This window comes from Dufourea novaeangliae, unplaced genomic scaffold (genome assembly GCF_001272555.1).
Source record: "Dufourea novaeangliae isolate 0120121106 unplaced genomic scaffold, ASM127255v1 scaffold25, whole genome shotgun sequence".
NCBI classification, from domain to species: domain Eukaryota; kingdom Metazoa; phylum Arthropoda; class Insecta; order Hymenoptera; family Halictidae; genus Dufourea; species Dufourea novaeangliae.
Genome location: NW_015373901.1, coordinates 2,324,073 through 2,350,250, shown reverse-complemented (window position 1 = coordinate 2,350,250; position 26,178 = coordinate 2,324,073). Strand labels below are relative to the sequence as shown.

The following is a 26,178-nucleotide window of genomic DNA, read 5'->3' as shown; positions in this document are numbered from 1 at the left end:
AATGCGAATCTACGAAGGACACGATTCATGTATTAATGTTATACCATTTCAGACCTAATGTAGTTGACGTGAAATTATTCTTATCTTCCAACAATGATAATGATTCAAAATTCTCAAAGATAATTTCGAAAATGTTCATAGAGAACGGCAGTATTCGTTTCATGTACGTTTTATTGTATCATATGAAGCCACAATGCATATCGTGAATAAGTTGTTCAGCTACCGTAATGGATTGATATGAAGGGGTTGATCGGATATTAACCGTTGCTGAGTCAACGAACAGGTTATTCGATGCCAATTTCCTCGTGGAAATTTGTAAAATCAATAAAATAAATGTCGCATGACAGAAGCATGGTACTATATTTTGCGAGTAGGAAACATGCGTGAAGGCGTTCTGGCGTGCTGCGGTCGAGAAACGACCAATGGGAAGGATGGGTGAGGTCACCGGCGGCCAATGGTCGTGCGCAGAAAGAGTCGATAGTCAAGGGTATAAGATCCCGTTGCAGGCGTCCCTCGCGCATTAATCGTTTAGTGTTCGAACGTGTGTGTTGATAGCAGTAGCTCCATTACTTGCTCTAACTATCGACTACCCGATTTTTACGTGAACGTAAAAAACTTCTTCAGACTTCAAAATGGTAAGAGACTAATTCTTGTTAGTTTTGAACCGAAAGAATGACGCGTTTACGAGATCGGCGTGTTAATTAATGGGGGCATTAGATAGCAACGCCTGAACCGGCCGGCTCCGCCCTTTTTGTCATGCTTCACATTTGGCGTCTAAATATTCATAATATAGATAATGATTCATTTCATCGAATTTCTTTTTATGGAAAAATGGGTTAATTGTAGAGAGTGTAGCTTTGTGAAATCGTGAAAACCGTTACGTTCGTTGTTTCACTTCTGTCAAGGAGCGGGGGGAAGTGCGCGTCGGTTGTTGATGCGATCGATATTTCAAAGAGGCTGACATATTCCGTTAGGAAATATCTTGGTTAACATTTTGTTGGATGTAATTTTTATTAACAAATTCTAAATATTACACATACTTTTATAATTATTTTTTCAATTTATGAAAGGTGCCTCTGGTAACAATTATATATATAATTTCTATAATATGTGTAATTTATAGAAAATCTAAAATATTAAGTATCCAAATTTCTAATGGCATTATTCTGTTAACTTTAATTTATATACCAAACTTATATTCAATTATCTTTTTCAGCGTGAATGTATCTCAATCCACGTTGGCCAGGCTGGAGTCCAAATTGGTAATGCCTGTTGGGAATTATATTGTTTGGAACATGGCATTCAGCCTGATGGCCAAATGCCATCAGACAAAACCATTGGAGGAGGTGACGACAGTTTTAACACTTTCTTTAGTGAAACTGGTGCCGGAAAACATGTTCCCAGAGCTGTTTTCATAGACTTAGAGCCTACAGTAGTCGGTATGTAATTTATATTAACATCTGGTTAGAATTGTTTTTTACAATGAGAACTCTTTCATTCTATAAATTCTTTTTCCAGATGAGGTTCGCACAGGTACCTATCGTCAACTCTTCCATCCAGAACAGTTAATCACAGGCAAAGAGGATGCTGCAAACAATTATGCTCGTGGTCATTACACAATTGGCAAGGAAATTGTTGATCTTGTCTTGGACCGCATTCGCAAACTTGCAGATCAATGTACAGGACTTCAAGGTTTCCTCATCTTCCACTCCTTTGGAGGTGGCACTGGCTCTGGCTTCACATCTTTGTTGATGGAACGCCTTTCTGTGGATTATGGAAAGAAGTCAAAGTTGGAGTTTGCAATTTACCCGGCACCCCAAGTCTCCACTGCTGTGGTTGAACCCTACAACTCGATTCTTACCACCCATACTACTTTAGAACATTCCGATTGTGCATTTATGGTCGATAATGAAGCTATTTACGATATCTGTCGCCGTAATTTGGATATCGAAAGACCGACGTACACAAACCTGAACCGACTGATTGGTCAAATCGTTTCTTCGATCACTGCCTCACTTCGTTTCGATGGTGCCCTTAACGTTGATCTGACTGAATTCCAGACTAACTTGGTACCTTACCCAAGAATTCATTTCCCTCTGGTCACCTATGCTCCAGTCATTTCAGCAGAGAAGGCATACCACGAACAGCTCTCTGTCGCGGAAATCACAAATGCTTGCTTCGAGCCAGCCAATCAGATGGTCAAATGCGACCCTCGTCACGGAAAGTACATGGCCTGTTGTATGTTGTATAGAGGAGACGTTGTACCAAAGGATGTTAATGCAGCTATCGCGACTATCAAAACAAAACGCACGATCCAATTCGTCGATTGGTGTCCAACTGGATTCAAAGTTGGCATTAACTACCAACCACCTACTGTTGTACCCGGTGGTGATCTTGCTAAGGTACAACGCGCTGTCTGCATGTTGTCCAACACTACTGCTATTGCAGAGGCTTGGGCTCGACTCGATCATAAGTTTGATCTGATGTACGCCAAGAGAGCATTTGTACATTGGTACGTCGGTGAGGGTATGGAAGAGGGTGAGTTCTCCGAGGCACGTGAGGATCTTGCTGCTTTGGAGAAGGATTACGAGGAGGTCGGTATGGATTCTGCTGAGGGTGAAGGAGAAGGAGCCGAAGAATACTAAACTGACAGCCATCGAGGTTTTTCAATGAGAAACCAGATGAAATAAACGAGCGGATTTACAAATACTATTGTTTCATATGTTACCCGTCCTTTATGTTTTCCTAAATTACTTTATTAGTTCTATGGTTAGTAGTTACATAATTTGTGGATTGTCTTCAGTTGGTTCTTACAATTAAAATATGTTTTAGTAGTATTTTAAATCTGAATTGGGAAATACTTGTGTTATTTAATAACTTCGCAAAATTGTAGTATTAGCACAAAATGAACATTGTTTTTTTTAAATATTGCAACACAAAAATGAATTATCTTCGAGTACAGAAGGATGATTTCCTAGTGGTCGTGAACTATTTCCATATTATTAACAGTTATGTGCATAGATCATGAGTACTTGATATCTGGGAAGAAAAATATGTGGAAACTTTAGAACGCGGAAATTTATGGTTTTACATAAGTTATCCATACTTACTAGAGAGACAAACAAAGTTTATATTCACACGTTTATTTTTTTTTTACATACAATTTGAGTGATTGTAAAAGAACGGTAGTTACCTGCAACAAAAAATAAGATGATTCTATTAAAAGTTATTGAAATTTTTGCTTGCAAATTGTATAGACGAAAACGCGACTTTCATACTAGTAGTTTTAGTTAGTAGACTATTTCGTTCCATGAGTTGATGGCCATTAACATTTCAGTCTTCGATCAAAATACATTTCAAAAATAAGCATACCCGCATATGATAGGCATGCGACCTGGAGTACTTTGTCTAATAATTTGTCGCGGTCATTCGTGTTCTCTTATTGCAAATATAAAAATACCCCTTCTAATTCTATTTCAGTTTATTGCACGTCAGTTGGTTCTGCTTTACTCCCCTAACAAGAATAGATATGTTACTGAGAATCCGCCATGACCATAGGCTCCTTACACTTGTCGCGCTGTACGCATGCGCGACACGGCAGTGCACGTCGGTGCATGTTGGTGTGCACAGCAGTGTGTGAGGCGGTATTTTGTTAACAAAAAAAATTGGCGGACTCGTTGTTTTAAAAATTACGCAAATGTCAACGATACGTAATTAACAGTGCGTTTAAATGGGTCGACTATCTATTCAGGACCGTGGCAAGTAAAATGAGTGAGTGAACGCAGTATTACTTAAAGTTTTTCAGTAACGTTTACTTCGGGAAAGAATGTAAAAAGTATTTGCTTGGGTATCGATACAATATTACGTCGATGCATCGAGATTGAAGTGTTGATGCGTGATTAACGTCCAATAAAATATGTTCGATGCGGATTCAGACAAGTGGCTCCAGGCAGGTGTATCGATATCTTTGGCGTATCGATATATTGTTTGCATACCTACTTGCATGGCAAGAAGCTGCTGCCTTGGATGCATGCATGCAACAGCGGAGTGCAGCCCGACCAGATCGAATTCTCGTTGCAACGTTCTCCGGTTTCCTTAATCACGTTTTTTTCTTGTGCGCTGAATAATGCATTTACAGTGAGACCGTTTTAAAGAATGTTACCTTTATTTCATGACTACTTACGATAAGAATGAGTGAGTATCCCGGTGGGAGTCATTAATGTTTTTCGAGGCGACTTCATAATTTCTTGTGTTCTTATCTCGTAACTTAAGCCGGAGTCTACATGAGACGTCCAGTATTCCCGATAAAGTAGACACGTAATGCCACCTTACCTGGGTGAAATACATGTGTACACAGTGTGTACACATTACACGCCCAAATGTTGTACCTACACGTGCGATTGACCGATGTATTTAAAATAATACAGTCTGAAAAAACTGTATGTTGTGTTGCGTCCAATACATTAAAAGAGTATTCTCTTTTCAACTTAGGTACTGAAAGATGGTGTGATACGAGTTTGCTTCTTTAATATTTTCGTGCACGCGGGATACAGTTCATTATGCTCGGTAGGTGAATTATGAGAATGCTACTTTTGACAGTATTATAAGATCACAAAGCACTTTTCCTACACAATGGGTCTTGGAGGTTATAATCTTATCTCTTTTGTTGTCTGTTTGTAAGTTTAAATATATATACAACTACCTTTGTTTTCGAATCTAAGCCAAGACCTATAAGTAAAAAGTGTATATCATATTCAGTAAATGTTTTATTACATTACAATAGTATAAACTAACATCAAATCTTTATAAGAAACATGCAGAACTATCACTTACAAGAATTAATTAAAAGGTGTGTTATCTAATATTTTTGTTTTTGTGGCAAGTACTATACTATATGTAACATATACAGCACGTATATGTTTTCTTTAACTTATTTTATACATATGTTGCATTCGAAATGTATTTACATTGAATTATGTTCAAATGTATTATTGTACTAGTATCAATATGTCACATATTGACCAATACTTTAGTTTTATCTTTGTATGAAATATTGATACCGATTCTACATTCATTGCATGCATTCACTTTTATTTTAGTCAGATGAATTTTCTTTGTTAAGCTTTATTTCAATGCAGATATATTAACTGTTACTTTTGTTTATTGCAGACCAATGCAAAGCCATGAAGATGAGCTTCTCCTTGTCTTCGCTTCAGCCATTAGGCCATGGCTTGGACAAGCATGGCCAAGCGGGGATAGCAATAGAAAGACCATACAACAGTCTCACAAAAAAACGGTTTGTTTTATATCTTACATTCGATTTGATATAGTTCTTTTTCAACTGCTGTAATGAACATATTATAAACTTTTCTTAAAGTGTTGTACTATCAGTAACTGTTTTTGTATTATTGTTTATGAGTAAAATAATTTGTCTGTTGAAACAATTAACCAAACTATAAAATATTTATTGACATTATAGGAAAGATCCAAAGCAATTTTCCAGTCAACGTTTGTGGACAAATCGTGAAGACTGCAAAGATGACTTCTGGGCAGCAATACGATCTAATTATGATTATATTATGGATACTAATTTAATTGATAGTTGTAAGGTAAGTGCTATATCTTGCATATGATGGTCTAATGTCTCTGTGTGATATCTTGTGTAATTTAATCTAATATACTTATTCTATAAACTTCTCTGTGGTCTTAATAGGAAGCTAATGGTGAATTAACATGGGATGAGACTGATGTATCTACACAATCATGGAGTTTAAAAGAAGTTAGTAGTCAATTCTCAGAACTATATACATGGCTTACAGTTCTACAAGAATTGGTTTATTCTAAGGAAGAAAATCTGTTAGATAAAAGCCTGCGTGCGGTATGTATCATTCAGATCTATTACATCTAAAGATTTTAATAAAGCTTAATGCTACTTGTGCATTATTACTAATAATATTCCGAAGCCTCTAGTATAAGAAATAAAATTATATTCAATCATAGTTGTTACATGTTAGTATTTAAAATGTTAAATTTGTCTCAGGCTCACATGGAGGAGCTGCGACGTAGGGCTTACAGAAGAAAGTTATTCAATGAACAAGCTGCAAAATTAGTGTCACGTGCCCCTGCTTTAAAAGACGAAGTAGCGTGGCGTGTTGACCATTTGAATGCGAAATGGGAATTAGTTGAACAAATTATGGCACCTGTTGAGCGGCCCATATCCAATCAGCAGGATATATCAGCGGGTAAATTATTCTCCCAGCAATGAATACTTAAAATTGTAAATCTCAATTACCATGACTCATTGGTTGTGACATTGTGCCATAGATTTTGAGCATGAAGTGAAGTGTTTGAGAAAATGGCTCCGTGAGATGGAGTCTCGTCTCCAACCTTTGAGTTTTCATATCGACTGGACTTTAGCAGAATTGGAGGAAAAAGCAGTGGAACATATGGTGAGTCGTATAAAAAATATATCTTTACCAAATTTAAAATGTTTACTTTGAGACCAAATGATATGTTTAAGTATTTCTTAGAGTATTTTAGAGTTCAGATATCTAGTTGTATTTATTTCACGGGAACAATACTGTAGGTTAATTACGTTTGACTTAATATATTCGATCCTAAATGAATAGATAAAAAATGTTTCTCAAGGCTGAGATACTAACTGTCATAAAATCAGAATAAGATTTTTGGTAAAGTAAAAACTAAAGCTTGAACAGTATGTGAATAATTCGCCGTGTGAATTATGAATACAACAAATCGGCACTATAAATACATGCTTTCCGGTTACGAATCCGGATACACCTCTCTATTGTTAACGGAAACGGCCGACAGCTGACACTTAAGCATACGTACAGGATGAATGATAGTAATAGTAAATAATTACGTTTAGCATGCTTGAAATACACAAGTGGTAAAGATCGTTTAAAGCGTAGGCGTGCTCACACGTAAAACAGGTGTAACTTTTAGATCGTTAATCGGTGATACCTGTGATTTTTGCCGCGATTTTTGCGATGATGTAATTTTGTTGCTGATGAAAAACTGCAGAATTAGCTTGTATATTCCTCGAGGCGAGACGACACACCGTACGTTCAGTTTCAGCTCGATTGTCTTACTACTCCCTATTGTGAGATCGAGTGGGCGTCGAGAACTCGACTCGTTCGTGTCGGTTCTGTATATTTCTACCGAGTTCTCTGTCTTCTTCCTTCTCTTGTTCTCTCCCTCCTTAATTGCATCTCGACACAAAACATGATACGTACCAGACAATCATATGCATAACTATAGTATTGTACAGTACAATGTAGTAATATTTTAACAATGTTCCGTTCTCAACCTTTTCGCGTACATGTTTTTCAAGATATTTTTATATCCAATGTATCCTACCATATAATTTTCTGTTTCAAAAGCAAGTTGAACACGTGGAATAAAATTTGTTCATAAGAAATTTGGTTTGCTAGACAAACAATTTATAACATTGTGTGCTGTCAAAATTAGTTCAATAGATCGTAGTGTAGATGTTTATTAGGTTCTATAGAAAATATATAAATAATATCTAAATACATATACCTGTTATGTAACTAATTATGTACGTGTAAATTGGGTACGGAAATATGAAAAAGTTACTTCTTGGCCAACTTTTATAGTTAGTGTTTTACAAAACGAAGCGTCTTACAAAAAAAGTTGAATCCCGCGATTTGGATACATTTTTACGTTCAGAATTATATGCTTTTTAGTCTTACCATTTATTGTACACCTTGTACATTATTATAATTGTACAGTTTATGGATGTATGATTACGTGTAATGTGTCTTTTACAATATTTAAGACATGATTAATTATATGATGTTGTGGAAAACGGATTATGATCATTGTAGGAATCAAAGTGAAATGTCAGTCTTATTTTATAACAGATAGTGCCAGCCGTATAATTACTGGTCGATTCCATGTAACGATATATTAATTATATAGTATGCTCTATTAGATAATCTGTAGCATGGTAGATCATAAATTCCGTTACGGAGTCACACATCGAATTCTTCTTTTTACCAAACTATTATATACTTGTTACCTTCATACATCTGCCAGAAAGAGTACATTTCATATCAACTCATTATTTGTAGTGCTAATCCACATTGCGTGCGTTGCTGAAGCCAATTAGCCAAAGTTATGGTTGAAAATGAAATGCAAATTTCGTAACTGAGATAATTAAGAATTAATTAAAAATAACACTTTGTGGTACTTCACTAAGTGGTTCATTCAACAGCTCTTCGTTCTTTAGATAAAACCGTTTATTTTGATATATTTAAGGCTGATTTAGAAAAGTAATTATTTAGAATCACTTACGAAATATTATTTTATTATTTATGCTATGAAATAATACCTAGAAAAATAATTTCTTTTAATTTTTTTTAATTTATGAATGGACCTGTTAAATTAAAGATTTCCAAAATTTTGCTTATGAAATGTATGATCTGTTAATTTTTCTAGAACTTATCTTCATATATTTCGATGTTAAATCGGTGATTGATAGAAAAGAGCGGAAGCATCGACGGAATAATTTAATTTTAGCCCTCTAAGCTGGTGCGAATACATTTGTTTACGGTTAGTTCGTTGCTCTCTAACAAGACCATATGGCACGCGTGTTTGTTTTAAGCAAATTCCATGGAATCCATTCGTGAATTCTGAAGCTCGACTACATTCTCGCGTCGAAGGACGTGTATTTTATGGATATTCTATAAATTGATTCTCGACTCCTGTGTGTAAAAAAATAGTGAAGGTTGAAACGCCCCTCGACTACGTTGCGCAATGTTTCTTGTCGTAGTAGTACAGTGAAAGTTGTAAAAGGGTTCGATCCAGAAATCCAGTTCAATTTTTGAGATCTACGGGAGATCTAGTTTCATTCTGGCATTCTTCAATTGTCTCATAACACTTTTCCTCTTTTCTTTAGTAAAAAGTTTTAATGAAATAACGTAATTCATGGAATAATAAAAGATTCACATGTTTCAACATAAAAATTATTAAGTAGGTTTTTAAATGTGGCCACTCTAATTCTAAATTGTTCGAGGATTAGAATTTTAAAGAAATATTAGGTAATTCTTAAGAGTGTGAAAATTATTAATTAAAATATGTGCTCTCACTCTTAGGGTGTTTCTCAATGTGATACAACTGAATTGACATTAGCAGAAGTAATTAATGTTGTTTAAAATGTAAATCAATAGCAATTTGTAGGAGAATTATTTTATGGAGATGGTAGACTACTGAATTTGATGATTTCGAATGCAAGATAATTTAATACTAGAGCTACCAAACATGAACGTGTTCTTATTTTTGTTATGTTGAAAAACGGAGAGCTTGTTGTAAATTAACAAATCGGTAAATTAACGAACTTCTTCACTTATGTGTATATTGCAATAAGAGTTTACGAATCAGTCGTTTTGACTGCTCTGGTAGTTATAATGTTAAATCTAACGTTGCCCTTCAGGTCATTTTTACATTAATTCGTCACTTAAATTTGATTGAATTTTACATTGTATTATACGAAGAAATTTCTTTCTACCTACATTATACTGTCTATATGTATACATATAAACTGTCCTATAACAAGAAAAAATATAATAATTAAAGTTTGCCTATAGATAAAATTGATTCAAACAGTATGCGACGGTGAATCATTAAATCTAATTGTTACCAGTTTCTTTAATCTTTATACACTATTTTTCATTATTAATTCTGTCGCTAAATTGCAAAAGGTTAAGTACTCATACTACGGCCACTATCTCCCAATTAAACTAAAAAAAGAAATTTCCCATTCCCCATAATACCTCATAACCGATATTAATTTACGAAGTCAGATACAATCTCTCAAATGAATCATTAGATTATTAATAAAAGAAACACACTCCGTCAGTTACACGTTGAGGAAAATCAAAATTAATTACTCAAAGTCCTCCAGGAACTAATTAATCGGACACCGTAACATTTATCACCGTGACAATTTCCATTACCAGTGCACATGTTTCCCTTCCTCAAAAAATCGAAAGAATCGATTGTTCAGGCGATACAGGGCAAAATAGACACGGATATTTTTGAATTTATATCACTGCTCACAAATCGAACGTAATAGTTTCGAATCGAGCGTACATATGATCGATTTATCGTTGCGTCTGTTCTTGAACATCGATAACGTGATATTAAATCTCAGGCGCTGCAACTAATTAATTTCCCCGATTTAATAGAGAACAAAAGGAAAGTCGCTGTTAAGGCAGCGGCGAGTAGACCGCTGAAAAAATAAAATAACGAGAGGAGCACAATAATGATCTATACACGGGCGTGCGTAATTTATTTCGTCTCGTTGCACGTTATGTCAGTTGTATCACCGTTGTTCGGTCTATAGAATTTCAGAGCGCTAATGAAGATTGATGGCGATACTTGTGCCGCTCGCAGTGAAAATACGCGGTATCTGACCCCACTTCGTTGGAAGACTAATGTCCCCGATGGGACATGTGTTGCACGGTGTTTCATTGATCCATCCGTGTGATGGAAATTTCATTGAAAGTCGATACGGAGTTGATGGTGCCGGTCGATTAATGAATCAGATCTAGTGTCGGTTGATTTTTATTTCAAATGCTTTCTTGACCGGTAATAACTAGATATTTTCAGACAAATTTCATGGTTTCGTAGATTATTACGTAAATTTAACGTTTATTTCCATATTTAATGGTGATTTAAAAAAATAATTATTCAGAATCAATTTTAGTATATTACAAATTTTATTATTTATGCATCGAAATAATATTTAGAAAAATAATTTCCTTGTGATTTCCTCAATTTATTCAAAGATTTCCAAAATCGAAGCTTTCATCTGTTATATTCTACTCTTTTGATTGATTCTTATATTAAAAAATGTGTGCTGTTTGTGTTTACCATTCACGGTCCCATATTTTATGCAATTATATCAGCATAAAACCGTGAAGAAATGTTACAAAGATAATTCCTTAAAACGGTTATTCAAAGTAATTTGGATTTTTATTTGAATTTTAATTAACCGCATGAGCCGAGACAAGTACGAATACACGTAGATCTTATGATCCCTCGGAATAAAATGATCGAACGTAAATCACGAAAATCGTAAATTGCACGAGAGTTCGCGGAATACATAATTTATACGCTCGCAAGTGAATAAAATTGATGAATGTGCGTCTCTTTCGTCGGGTTCCTCAAAAACAAATATCTTATGCGGCGACGATTTACGATTCACCGATACCAATCGGTAATAACGACACTTTCACGTCGTTCGAACGCGAACGAACCAGCCCAATAAAACAAGAATTCCCCCGTCGAGCATCGTTGCATAAACCTTTCAGCGACGTGTGTAAATAATAATGTAATATTGGCTCTTCGACCAACCTATGCACTATAATTTACGCGGCTCGCGGAAAGGTTGAAAGATCACCCGCGAGAAAATCTCGTTTCACGCGAGGTCGTCGATTCGATCGTGTCGGTCCCAAGAAAGTAAAAGTTCCTGCCCCCTGAAACGTGAAAAGAAATCGTTGAGAAATATCAGTGAAAATAAGATAGGTACATCTAGATATCGAAATGTTTCCAATTGTAATCCGATTTCCATGCGATTAAAATTGAATAACAGTTAATTTTCCATCGTTCGAGTGCCGCACGAGATTATTAAGAAACGGAAGTAAAACGTTCTCTTAATAAAATTCTGTATCATTAAGGAAGTAAAATTAATTTCAGTATTGTAATTACAGTCGAAACAGTTATTTATTCGCTTGAGAATTTATGCGGGGAATGTTCAACGGGCGTGTGCATAGGTGTATGGGAATTGTATTTAATAAACTCGCGAGCGATTTGTGAATGGGATTAATGGAGAAATTATTAGCCGGATATTTTTGAAAGTATTCGGATAATTCCTGATCGCGTTATGAGATTGTTTGTTGAGGTATTGAGCCATTTTACTTGTTTTTTTTTTTACTTGTTTTTTTTGGTCTTTGTATGTATATATATTGATATTATAGATTGTTTAATCTAAAACCCGAGATATTAGGTTTTTGCATAATGAGTGTCGGTTGTCACACTGGGGCGAAATTACCAAAAATTTTATCTTGAAGCATTTTAACAAATCATAAGTTTCTTGATTCCACTGTTAATGATTTTAGGATGGCTGAAATGCAGTGCATTGGAAAATCACATTTATTATTCAATCACCTAATAAGACATTTTATTTCACTAGTCCACAGATTTATTATGGAAATAATGGAAGATAACACAACGAATGGAGACTACTTTTCCATTAACATTCGCGATCGCGTGATTTCGTTTCGCAATAATTCGGGTAATAAATACGCGTGTGTGAAATGTTGACGGCAATTGATCCCATTAAGTATTATTTTTCTTCACGGTTCGGGTGGAAAAGTCACAGGACGAGTTATCGACACGTTGCAAGTCGGATAGGATTATTTACTCCGGCTATGCAAAGCGGAACGCGTGGCCGGGACCGTTGATGCTTCGCTGGAGTCTCGATGCAATCCACGGGATTGTGTTTCCATGCGATACACATTCCGTGATATAGAATCGCGATACATGTCTTCGAGCTGTTTCCATTTCCTGTACCGTGAAACTGATATGTAAAGTTTGAGCGAGAATAGAATAAGTTGCAGCATCGACGTCCATCCTGGCGTAGACTCTAATTATGCTAATAAGATAACTTTGGAAAACAGACAATTTTGATTTTTTTTTAAACTTTGCAGGTTTGTAAGATATCTCAATATAGGTATGCATCAAGATAATTGTTTTTTGCTACTTTTTGATTCCTCAAGGTGAAAACACCCCTTAAAAATTAATTTTTATTTTCCTATTTTCCTGTGTAATTCGGGAAAAAAAATTATTATAATAAATATTTAATGGTTTTTAATGTTCTATAAAACTGCGCGATAAAATTGTTGTAAATTTGTTTCTTAAACGAATAAAGAAATAAATGAACGAGTTTTTGACAATTTCATTACACATGATTATAGAGCATAAAAAGTCATTAAATATTCATTTTAATAATTCATTTTAAGGGGTGTTTCCGCCCTGAAAAACCAAAAAGTATTGGGGCAATAAAATAAATTGTTCGCTGAAAGTACACTTGTAAAAGTACACGTTAAAGTATTAAGCAAGGTTAAACAAGTTCAAGAAGGGCATTAAAAAAATATATTATTTTGAATATGTACTGTTCTATCATAGTATCTCAGCACGCGTTGATTGATTTCAGTTGGCGTTGCGTACAGTTTCAACACGTTAGGTGTTAGAGAAAGTTCTTTGGATTTTTTCTTCTAGCTATTCTTTCCAAGGTTTATCGTCGATTGTTTCTGCAGACCTTTCGTCGTTTTATGGTAGAGGCTTTGTTACGCCCAGACGCGTATAAAGTATTACGCAACAGCTGCGTACATTCGTAAATATTTCGTTTTATGAAACTATTATGCCAATGTTTTGAATGAAATCTAGAAATCGAAATTGAACCAAAGAAACATTCATTCATAACTATCACAGATCGAAATATGTATATATTATTGTTCCTAAATTCGTTTTTAAATGGTTTTTACACGACAGAAAAGATGATGAACAATGAAAGAGTACACAGGAAAAAGGTTGAAAGTCCATTTTTGGCCTATTATGATATTTGAATACATACACAGTACGAATGTTTGTTTTTTTTATACATAGAACTTTTTTTATTTTAGAAATGGGGAAAAGAGATGAAAGTTGCAAGTTATTGCCATTTAACCAATAACCAGGTCTTTAATATTTAAAATTCGTATTACTCAAAATTACATTATACATAAATGGACACTCATCCTCTTTCCCCTCTATTGTTCAATTATATTGAGCTTCTGATCCAGATCACTGATCCAGACCCACAGGATAACAGTGTCCGAACAAAATCTCTGAAAATTCAATTCCTAAAATTCGTAAAACTGATCCAAAGGCGAGTTAAATTCACGAAATATAAATTTCCCAATAAAAACTCTCTTTTCTCTACAAGATCCCCAAGTCCCCGGCTAACAGTTCGCTTTCCAGTCGACTAAAATCAGTGAACCATTCGGGTCGCCAGCGCGGTCTACTAAAACCGCGAGAGATTTTGCCCGCGACTTTTCCCCGGTCCGGCCTTAAAACATCTGGGGCGATCGAGATAAGGAGTCAGCGTTGAACGCTTTTGGTCTTTCAGAGCCGATGTAGATTAGCCGCGGCACCCGTATCCAGGAAGGATAAATTGTACCGCAAAGGGTTAATTAAACGCGTACGTGCATGACGCGAGCTGCGCGCTCTCTCCTTCGAGAAGACTGTCTGGATCGGTATGTGTGTGTGTGTATGCCATGATTCGGTGATAGTGACCCAGTAGCTTGGTAGCCACGTAACAATTCCGGCCTCTCTCAAGGTAGCGGTACAGGCCAGGTGATGCTTCACCCTGCGGACACTTCACCGGTTCCCGGTAAACAATTAGACGCGACTTGCTCCAGATGTAGCAACTACCGTTGCTCCGGAGTAACGACGATCCTTCTACCGTTCCACGGGGAGATCGACGGCGATCATTCCTACCGTTCCACGCGGTGATCGACGTAATGCGTGGCCCCCAATGCGTTAGATCGATGCGTATGAGACGTGTCTTCGATGGTGCCTATTTCTACTCCGATACTCCGATCCAGTATTTTTCAATCTTTTTTGGATCATGCCTCAACTCAATGTCTCGAGGATTACGATGCTGTCCTAGCATAATAGTAAACCGAAGTTCTGAAAAAGTTAGACATTAATAGGTGCTTCGAATGAAAAAGGCACATAGGTAAAACTGTTTTTAACTTGAGTTTCTTTAATGAATATAGAATTCATGTTTTATGTCATGGAACAATTCGGATAATAATATCCAAATTAGTGCTATTCTGAAGCTTGATGTATGCTGCAAAGGGTATTTGAGGTAATCCCATCGTACTAAACCCATTTCCCTGCATGCAACGAGTTGATAACTTCCCCTATATTTATCGCGTTAGATTTTCATCGTCACGAGCTGCGAACAAGAATGTTTTCCCATCGAACATGATTTCTCCAATCGAGAATCAAACAGCGGTTTCACTATTTACGTAGCACAAGCTTCCGAATCGTGTGGATCATTTTTCTGGCGTGTGAAATTTCACCACGGGAGACGTTTCGCGTTCCATACGAGTCGCGATTAATAGACACGCCGCATCACGCGGCGTAATTGACGATCACCGTTTTCATAGACATTATTATGCAAATTTCATATACACTTTATCCGGGTGAAATTCGCGGCTGTGATTAACATTAAGATCGATATTTCTTCTGTCGTGGCTAAGAAGATCGATCTCGGTCGCTTTCGAAACCAGATCCGAACTTTTTGCTCGGAATTTTCACGGAACGCTGTAAACTTGCTAAGACACAAAGTATTGTAACGTTGAACATGCTCTCGAAGGGTGTCATTAATTTCTAATGTTGTAAAATGGCAACTTTCGTTTGGGTGTGGCTTTATGCTGCCTGGGTGGAGTGGGAAACAGAATGAAACTGGTTGGGAAGTTAATTGAAAGTGGTCAATTTACTAGGTAATTATTTATTGATTCCTTGTTTTTTTTTTGTGCTAGTAAATTCTATGTTAATAGGAATTATGGATGGGGTAAATGTTCGTAATAATTCATAGAATGAAATGGGCGTGAAAGTTAATCGAAATGAAATGAAAATGAAGCAGGTTGGTAAGCTGAGTGGAATTGGTTAATTTATATTATAATTATTTATTAATTCTTTCGTTTTTTCGTACTGGCAAATTTTATGTAAAGAATATATAAGAAAGGTTGTTAATCATTTACAGAATGGTTATGATCGTGTGTGGTTTCTTCGTTTACTTGAATTGATTCATTAATATATTTCTTCATTTTTACTGTTTACTTACGATAAACAATTATTTTATTTTTATAGCTTATCCCGTATTGTAATTGATAGAGTTGCTCCTATCAGTTGCTAATACAAGAATTTGTAGTATTAAAATGCACTGTAGTTTACAGTATTTCGACTCTTCTAATTCGAATGGTAATTAATTATTTATTTTCCACCAATCTAGTGATAGTAACTTAGAACAGTAATTGTCTTACAGTCCAACATTTTTGTATTTATTAACATCAATTCAGATCGAATAAAAAACGTCTTCTACTTTTCTTATCTATTGCACATTTTGAAAGCCTATGTATTACTAACCTTCATAATTATGAATCAATTTGAACCTTCTTCTTGTTATTATTATCTAATTATTATTCAGTAATTTCTACGTGCCTGTGGCGACAGTTGTTCCACACTCCGCGCAACAATACTTTCCTAGAACGCCCAACTTCTCCCATGCAAAGTCACGCCACAAAGGTGTGAATAATCGTCAGATAGTTAACAGTCCCTTGACAACGGTTCAGCCTCAGAGTCCGCTCCTCTTTTGGTCGCGAACGGACGCACCGTCGAGGCATTACCTTCGAGATAACGGCATTTTTGGCGCCCGTAACATTGAACACACCGCTTCGCTGCGGGGTACACAACGATCATCCGAAGATAAATGATCCGGACCCGTTTCATCGTATCATACGATATAGCATCATTATCTTCATCTATCAATAAAAATTTCACCACCTACAAAGTTTCACTGACAACGACAGTTACACAGATGTTGGGTTAGTTTAAAAAAAATAATGGTTGAAAATTATATAACTCGATCACTTGAAAAGTGAAATAAGTGTCATTCACGAAAAATGACGTTCAAGTCCGTCATAAGCAATTCTAAATAGGGATATAAATAACTTTTTTTTTGTATGATTTTGTTGACTTCCAAATTTTTTTTGGATGCATATAAATAAATCCGGTAACTGAAAGAGAAATAAAAAATACCAGCATGAAGTTTTTGTTCATCTCGACCAAAGTGTCCACACTGTTGATCGTGCAACCTTTCAGGATCTTCTGCGCTATCAGACTGACCTGCATGTCGTTTAACCCTTTCGAGTCGGTTTTTTCAAACGATCTGCTCAATAATGTAATAGTACATGCTATAATATACTGCAATATGAAAAAAAAACATGGTTAAAGTATAGTTTTGAAAATGAGATGTGTAGTAGTACTTTGCAATGGAATCATATGTGCTAATAGATCTCAGTGATGACAGAAAAAATTGTAATATTTTGGAAATACTGTGTGTTGTTGGAATTGTGTTGTGAATAGTAAGGTGTAAAATATTTAATACAGAGTCCAACTCTACAGTTTGAACATACAATTCTTAATATGTTTTTCTACCTTTGCTGCTAAACATCTAATGAATCTTTTTTTGATACATTTTATTTATGATGATTTATAATTTAATTTTGGGGCATATATCCCACGAAACATTGTAAAAGTTACCTTTTAACTTATTATCCCGTCAGTCTCGAAAGGGTTAAACTCGAAAAATGGACTTGGACCTCATGTCGGTGTTTTTGTTTCTTTTCTATGTATTAATTTCATTTACATGTATCCAAAAGAACCTAAAAACTAAAAAAAATGATAAAAAGAAGGTTATTTATGAAAATTTTCAGAGTTGCTTAAGACGGACTTTGACGTCATTTTTCTGTTCGACACTGAATTTTCTGGACGAACCGTACATACAGTGACTTAGATACTCGTTCACAGATCTATAAAATAACAATCAGGTGTATAAAAATTCTTCTTATTGTTACTTTAATAATCATTTCGTGATAATTTCTCGTAATATTGAAATAAACTAGGGAGTCACTATATTTTATTTCTTAAAAGGTCTAGTCCTATAATGTCCAACCACTGTTTTTGTCAAAACCATTTTAACATCTAGATAACTTCCCCTGTTAGTCTCGCGATCGTTGTTCCATGATCAGGCATCGAGGCATCGCGTGAAAAATCGACGACCTCGGGGTTCGCGGCGACTTTCTCGCGGTAGCAGCGCGTAACGAGGGTGAAACTGAAAGGGAAATGAGCAAACCGATCGGGCACTGTGATGTTTGATGAACTCTGGCTGGCTCTGTAAACATCGTTGAACCGTTCCTATCGGTATCGGGAGAGCTGCCGCGATTTAACTAGCCGGCACATCAATGGAGGAACAGTGAAGTTGTAAATTAGACGAGCACTGCGCGCTGACAGACCGAAGCGAGCCGCGAACGTATGGTTCAACATGAGTCCTCGGGGCCAACGTTCGTGCACAGAACGCTTCGAAATTAACATCATGAAATTAACAGGCGTATGAAGGTGGATCATTCCTGACTTTCTAGTCAATAAAGCATTATATTAGGGGAAAGGTGTCTAAAACGATCCCTTCAAGGCGTAATTTATATAAAAAATATAAATGCTCATTATTTAAATAAAAGTAAAGTAGTTTTTGTAAGTTAGTCTATCTATCTTATCATTGGCTTTAATAAAATTTAGCCACCTGATCAATTATATTTTTTATTCACATTTCTTTGAAGGCATACTTAAGAATCATTTTGCAATGTATGTGTATAAATCTCTGGAGATTATTTTATACCTACTGATAGTAAATACAACGAACATTAAAAAATATTTCATTTATTACATTTCATTTAAATAAAACCAGCTTTGACGCGTTGTTTTTCTTTCATACTGACGGGGCATTGTTGTAACTAAAATAAAAAACAATAATATAGCATATGGGTAAAATGATTCCTGGGATCATTTTATCCTACTAGAGAGGGATCATATGACCCCGAACACTCAACTCACATTCAGTGGTTGAATATAACATCAACGTATTACATACGGTAACGAAACATTAATTAACTTATTGAATTGTGGTTAAATTATGGGGCAACTATTTTTCTGTCATCGACTTACAGCCACTGTTCTAATGATTCCCGTCATTCACAGCCTGATTACACACGACCATAACGGCAAGAATCATTTGAACAGCATACAAACCGAAGGGAAAATGAATTTTTTCCCGTCTGTAAATGGTAAATGGATAACTTACCTAAGAAGAATCGTACGCTTACTCATTTTTACGCGAAGTTTGTCGTTCATTCGAACGGTCGGGACGACGGTAGGTCAGAGTTTAATTGATTTCGTCACGGTATCGTTGATCGCCCACATATACACGCTGTGATAGATGGAATCACGGACGGTGTTATATAATATCGCATTAAAATAATCGTCGTGCACCGATAATAACGGTAGTCGGGAGCTGCTCCTGCGGCTTGCTTGTCTGTCCGCGTCCGCGGTGGAATGAATGGTCGCGTGCGGCGAGCATTGTTCGCCGCGATAAATCTATTGTGTTGCAACGGGAAAAAGTCAAGAGCAATCGACCTTTCGGATTTTAACACACTCCGACGTGGTCGAGTGCAAGTGAGAATCGAGATTCGGTCTGGTATCCGGTGGAGCGAACCGATAAATCGAGGAGAGGTCTTTGTGGCTGTTAATCGAATAAATTGAACTTTTCTTTGTAAATATTGGAAATGGCCTTGATCACAAATAGGTTTGAAATTTAGGGCGTTATACTAAAAAATTATTAAATTCTTAAATTTCATCGTTATTCTTAAATTTCTTTTTTTAAATGTTCGGAGTGATCTTGATTAGATAGTCACGATGTTTAAGGCATTATTTTCTTAGTAATTTGATAATAATAAAATTAGTTTTATATTTTATTTTTGAAGGATTCTTGATCAGGTGGGATCGATATTTAAACATAAGTGTTTTAGAAGTTCGAAAGGACGATTTTTTTGGGTTAAGTTTTTGCTTCATTTTGATAAGTGACACATTTCTTCTCCTCGTGAGATGTTGATAAAATTATTTATATTTATGTTATTACACAATAAATAGAAGGATTAAAGGAAAAACGGCTTCTTTTTGGTTCTTTAGGGTGAAAACATCCCTCAAAGGTGTAATGTGTAGTCTTATTCTCCTGGATAAGAGTTTGATTGGTTTGATTGACTTTGATTGACTTGACCTGGATAAGAATAAATATTTATGTTCTACAAAACTGTGAAATGACACTGTTAAGAAATTGTTGTTTAAATAAATAAATACACAAACTCTTAATAATTCCATTGCACAGTTTTATAGAACACAAAAAGTCATTAAATATTAATTTTAACAATTTTTTGGATAGATACTATAGCTTTCGAGATATACAGGAAACTAGGAAAACCCACATTAACCTTTAAGGATTATGCTTTTACTCCAAAAGAACCAAAAAGTACCAAACAAAAATTGCCTGATACTTCTGTCAAGGGTGCTCTACAAGTCTAAAAAGTTTAAACAAAAAAAAATGGAAATTTTGGGGTCACCGAAGTCCCCTTGTGATTCTGCGGAAGCAAACGTGTCAACAAGCGTCGCGTTTATGCAATCATCAACCTGCAGTCCCGGGTATATACGTGTTTTAGCTGCCGACTATGGCGATGATCAAGCACAGGCGCCCCGTATAATTCAAACGGGTGAAAACATCCCCGTTTTAGGCCAGGCCGAGCTCCTATTTGCGCGACCATGTGGGCGTAGTTCGCATCGATAGAATGCGCATAGAAAAGTGCGGTCACCGTGGCCGAGCATTATACTTCATTAGATACCAGTTCCGTCACGCTTTCACTAGGACTCGTCTAACAATGAAATGCTGAATTCAAAATGCATCTCTCCGGCCATTGGTAGCGGGGACACCACGGATACACCAGGGGGAAAGTCGGAGGAGTCGTGACTCGTGACTTTCCACGATCTACATTGTCATTCACTCGCCCGGGATAGTAAACGGCGTTCTGTTCCTCGCCCGGTGACCTGCTTGATTAGCAACGTGGATGTAACGATTGTGTCGTGCTACCTTCTTGGACAACGATCCTGTTTCTGTAACCGGGACGTTGTTCGCGCTCGAGGCTGAACTTTGTAAAATAGAATCCGATTAACACGTATGGATATCATATAATTTAACTAGATTTTTAACACTGCTTATAACATTCGAGAAGGATCGAGACGGTATTTAAAAACAGTTGGTAAATTTTGAGAAAATATACGAAAATATACGAGAAATAATTTTACCCCCCCCCCCCCCCCCATGTTGCTGAGGGTCGGGCTTCGGGCGAACAATAGATTTGTGAGGTCTTACAACAATTTAAAAATTATTTCAGAGCTATAAATATATTTTTATAAATAAGGAAAATTTAAAGTAACATTATAACAAGTTCTAATATTAATTATATCTTTATTAAATGAAGAACAAATTTTGGAAACATTGCTCTCATTGATTGTATTTTCCACAGATGTTCTTAAAAAAAAAAAACAATTTATTTTATTCAATACTCAATTTACGATCGCGTCAAGTGATCGAATTTCGAGATTAGAAGGCATTCGAAATGCGTCAAAATGACGCGTCCCGTAAACCTAGTGTTAAAATCCAAGATTTATTACATCGTTTGTGATAATAAATACTCTTCCCTGGCACATAATTATTCATATTTATTCTGGATAGGCTTCACAAACCCCCTATCTTCAACATCGACTAAAACCATTGCTCAATCGAATACAGTGTTGCGACACACGAAAACACGCCGTAAAATTACTCCCGTGGTCTCATCAGTGTTTTCAACGTATCATTCCATGACGAACCACGATATCCAACCGTGTCCCGCCCTGGGAATCGGTTGTTACTACAAAGTAGGCGTCCATTTTCACGATAGAACGCGTCTTTCTCCCGCGCCGTGATTCGATTAATCGCCGGTGGAACGAACGTCTTTTCGTACACCCCGCCGTGGAATCAAATCCCGATCTAAACAATACCAATCACAGGTCGATTCTCATCGAGAAAAGAGATCATCTCCGATAGGGGCACCCATACACACGTCCAGGAATTTATGAAACGTTATACGAAAAGATATTATCCCCGTTGTCTTACGGCCGAGTGAAAGTTAAAGTCAGGTACTTCTCGATGGAGGCGGTTAAAAAGATAAGTGTGACTCACGAGAGGGTGGAGGGAGGAGACAATGGCCGCGGTAGAGGAATTTGCTGAAGAGCCGGTCCCGCATGTAAGACCAATTGAAACAATTTGAGGCTATAATAAACTGTGCTGCGAACGGTGTACTCCACTGCCGCTGCTGTTCAGAGAACACTGCTTGCTTCCTGTTGGAGTTACATTATTATAATGCAGCTTCGGTAAGAGAGACCTTTATGTTGGGGCTGTGCAGTCCCGGAAGACTTCAGATTGGACTGGTCGATTCGATATGTGGCTGTAAGGAAAAACGCCGGCATGTCACAATTCAGATTAACCTCTTGAAGGGAACTGGCACGTATGTTTATTTTTAATATAAATGAACCTATTAAATATTAACTAGGAAATTGTCCAATAAAAAAGGCTATTCCACCAATTGATTATCGTTAATATTTATAAATATATTTAATTAAATACTGCCGAAGAATAAGCAGAATATTCTTTTTGGTCTTAATAAATTGGTCCCTGGAGAGGTTAATTGAGCTGTAGAATATAGCATTGATCAGATAAAAAAAATACGTGAAAACAAATTTTGTACGTTCAAAAATAATGCAATTTGTGACACGTGGAGTTTTCTTGAAACCACAGATATTATGAGGTTTGATCAGACAGTTCCTGGAATTATAATTTATTTAAAAAAATATTTGTTTATTCATCAATATTCAGATGATCCTCCTCAAAGTATTCCTGATTGAATATAACACACTTATGCCAGTGTTTTTTCCAATCGTTAAAATACTTCTGAAACGTACATTTCGGTGTAGCCTTCAGCTCGTTCAGCGATTTTCTTTTTGTAATGTTATTGAAAATACTGTTTATAAATTCTCAGAAATCTCAGGTAACGAGATTCGAAGTCTCTAAACTGTACTATAATTATCAAACTTTCAGTTTCCTTCTTAGCGGTATAATTCCACAGGAAGAATACGAAATTGTAAGTTCCTGTTAGAACTCGCGGTACATGACGTTAAAAGTCTGATTCGAATGAAACAGATGATCTAGAACTATTTAGGAAGTAATCCAGCATTAAAAGCGTTGAATTCCACGCTTTCTTTCCCCGTCGACGTTTCCTACACACGAATCAATTTGCAATTCATAACGCGGCGTTCTTCCTCCTCAATGGGGAACTAATTAACCATCTGTTGGCTACCAATTACGGTGTATACAACTATCAGCCTCGGGTTCCTAATCCGCGATTAACAGTAATTTTATGAACGTGATAAGATATTCAGCCTATTGAACATTTCTTAAACTCCTCTGGCCGCTACAATTTTATGTGTCTGCAATAAAGTTAAATTGACTGTTGCGCGGATAACACGCGATTCGGATAAAATCAAAGAGAAACACCATTCCAGTTTTTTGCGTGGCATCTTAAATTTTGTTGTATGATTTTATTCGTGCGATTGCAGGAAGTGTTTATGTTCTATGTAAGCTGAAACTGTAGGCATCTGAAATTGTATAGAATTATAGAACATACAGTATCGGACAAATGAATTCAGACATAGACATTTTTCGTTGTTGTGGTTATTATTGTGATGTTACTGAAGTTCTGCCCTCCAGAGCGTTTACTATTAATCAGACGCAAATTTTCTAAAGTTACACAGAGCTACCTACGTATCACAAAATATAAAATAAGTTTTATCTGTATATAAGGTCAATGTCCCTATTTCTAATCATGTAAGAGTTCTGTTATCACAGAAATTGATTTTTATTATTTATGTATGAACAATCGACGAAACAACTTAATAGATATACAATTTAAACCTCCCTTTATAATTAAATTCAAATAAAAGTATTTTTAAAAACATTTTAACTTAATAATATTAGTTCATTTAATATGAAATATAAATATTTTTATAAACATTTCTGCTCACGAGCGTGTCCTTATTTCTGCTCAGCGAAAATGGAAGTGGCAAAACTAAACTGTGGCGAACAATATCAAAGATTCCGTAAGTTTTTTTTAGTAAAAACGCAGCGTCCACCTTAATTCGTTATTCGAAATAACTTTTGCTCAACAAGGGTATTTACTAAATATCAGCATAAAAAAAGGAAACATAACGCACCTGCGATCACTGGCCTCATTTATCAGCTCAATACAATTTACAGAATGCATAGGTACAGCGAGAAAGGTGAGCAGAAAATTAGAGGGAAAATTTCGGCAAACACATTTTCTGTTAAAATCATAATTTGGTATATATAGAAACAATGCACCAGGTTGGCCGCGTGCTTCCTTCAACGCGAAGCTAATTTCAACCTTGCAATTAACGTTCTGTCGTTGATTAATTAGCGTCGACTGGGAAGCTAGATCGCGATCGCGATGGTGTTCTCACGCAACGAACAGTAGTAGTCTCGTTTCGAACATGTAACATATTAGAAATTGAAACCCTTTTAGATTCACAAGAGATGATTCATATTTCCGTGGAAATGAATGAACAGGAGAGTATTTCTGTATTCTTTTTATCGTTTCAATCCAGTGCAATGAACACGGGGTAACGAGAGAGCTAACGTCGATTAGAGATGCGTGGATAAATTCGAGTCAGGATTCGCAGAAAGCACAATATCGACTAGAAAGCGTTCTCTCTCCTTTTCGCATCCCACATTGCATTTTTTCCACCAAGAAGCTTCTATTCTTTCTGCCGCGACGTTACTCTCTATGACCTACTGTTGTAATATTCAAATAACATTTCACATTTGTACGGGCGGAGTGCTACAGCTATGATCTTCTGTATTCTTCGAAACGCCCGATCGCATTGACGTTCGCGTCAACTTCGCGTATTTTTTTTCTTGCTCCAGTGGGTGTTATTCCTTTCGTTCCCACTGTTTCCATATGGCTACGTATTTCAAATTTAGAAATAAAATATTAGTATCGTGTTTTTTTTTCCATGTCTGTAAGTATATAATAGTTTCTTCTAGTCTTGTATAAATGGTACAGCGTAAATTTGAATGTGCATTTAAGGATCTATCAGACCCCTTTTCAAAATGGTACGAAGTCAATAAAAACCAGTGAATATTAAGTATTGTTATTAAGAATAAAATCTAATACAAGTTTATATTACGGAAGTAAACGAAAATTGAAAAAAAAAAAAAAATTCCACGATTAACTCTCGTGACAATGTATTTCATTTACACGTATGTAGAGTTGTTTGATTGTGACTACGAGTCATCGAACAGTATTAGGAATTCCGTGTGTATAAACCCGTGAAAGATTGCAGTCCTGTCTCATATTTAACATCGGAAACAGAACTTTTGTGGTAACCCAATATTCCTTCAGCTCATTCGAGAACCGAGCAAAATGGCTCTCTCGCTTCTCCAGTCGACCTCGGCCGAAACGGAACAAAGCATCGCTGAAAGGACGTTCGACGTCGCCGCGCCACCCGCGCAGTTACCAACCCAGACACGGGGACACCACATGTACAGGGTGTCTAGAACAGACTGGTTAAAACCAGAGAACTTTATTCGAATAATACTTAATGAAAAAGCAGCAGTATCTAACAATAAGATCGTCATCCTGACGATTAAACAGTTAATGAGATTAAACCGTTGTTTTTCTACTTATTCTAGATAAAATGTTATCTTATTACAATATTTGGAATTTTTACGTTTAATCAATTGAAATTGGCGAAATCCTTTTTTTTTTATTATCTTTTATTCGTCGTTCGAAAACCTTGGCCGGATAATGAATTCACCCATCTGTGATTAAGACCTTTGTTAGACACGGTCGAAATATTGTTGCCGAGTAACATTTTAACACTCATGCTTGTTTCAATTATGTTCTTGAGAATTGATAGTTTACGAATGTGTTCTCTAAATCTTGGAAAATGAGCATACCTGGGTCCACATAAACCCCCAGTCTTTAGATGCGTTTCGAAGGAATTTCTTGAAAATATGCAGAGCTTTTTACGAAATGCTAATATAAACAACTATACGCTTAGTTAGTGTTTATTGTTTAGTGTTATTTGTTCTTGGAAAAAATGGCGTAACACACTAGATAAAATATTCTGAATATTGACGAGATGCTATGGTACTTTCTTTTGAATTTATTCAAACAACAAATACTTGTTTCTTTTTTTCATTTGGACTTTCAAATGAGAAATGACATGTTATTTAAACAACTACGTAACCCCAAACACTCAACTTCGGTTAGGACCCAGAGGGCTTTCGGTTAGATC

The 26,178-nt window shown here is 36.1% G+C and overlaps 2 protein-coding genes across 2 annotated transcripts in view; both read left to right on the top strand.

Moving 5' to 3' along the window:
- Positions 1-531: 531 nt before the first annotated feature.
- On the top strand, positions 532-2,709 carry LOC107193714 (tubulin alpha-1 chain). Its single transcript, XM_015583206.1, has 3 exons — positions 532-635; positions 1,217-1,439; positions 1,519-2,709. The coding sequence occupies exons 1-3, from the start codon at positions 633-635 to the stop codon at positions 2,643-2,645; spliced, it is 1,353 nt and encodes a 450-aa protein (XP_015438692.1). The 5' UTR covers positions 532-632; the 3' UTR covers positions 2,646-2,709.
- Positions 2,710-3,951: 1,242 nt separating this feature from the next.
- The window catches only part of LOC107193718, a 177,465-nt gene continuing 155,238 nt past the window's right edge, over positions 3,952-26,178 (top strand). Inside the window, exons 1-7 of the mRNA XM_015583220.1 lie at positions 3,952-4,194; positions 4,492-4,566; positions 5,170-5,296; positions 5,480-5,609; positions 5,714-5,878; positions 6,041-6,242; positions 6,325-6,449. Of these exons, the coding sequence (XP_015438706.1) occupies positions 4,560-4,566; positions 5,170-5,296; positions 5,480-5,609; positions 5,714-5,878; positions 6,041-6,242; positions 6,325-6,449 (756 nt within the window). The 5' untranslated portion in view covers positions 3,952-4,194; positions 4,492-4,559. The remainder of the gene's footprint in view (positions 4,195-4,491; positions 4,567-5,169; positions 5,297-5,479; positions 5,610-5,713; positions 5,879-6,040; positions 6,243-6,324; positions 6,450-26,178) is intronic.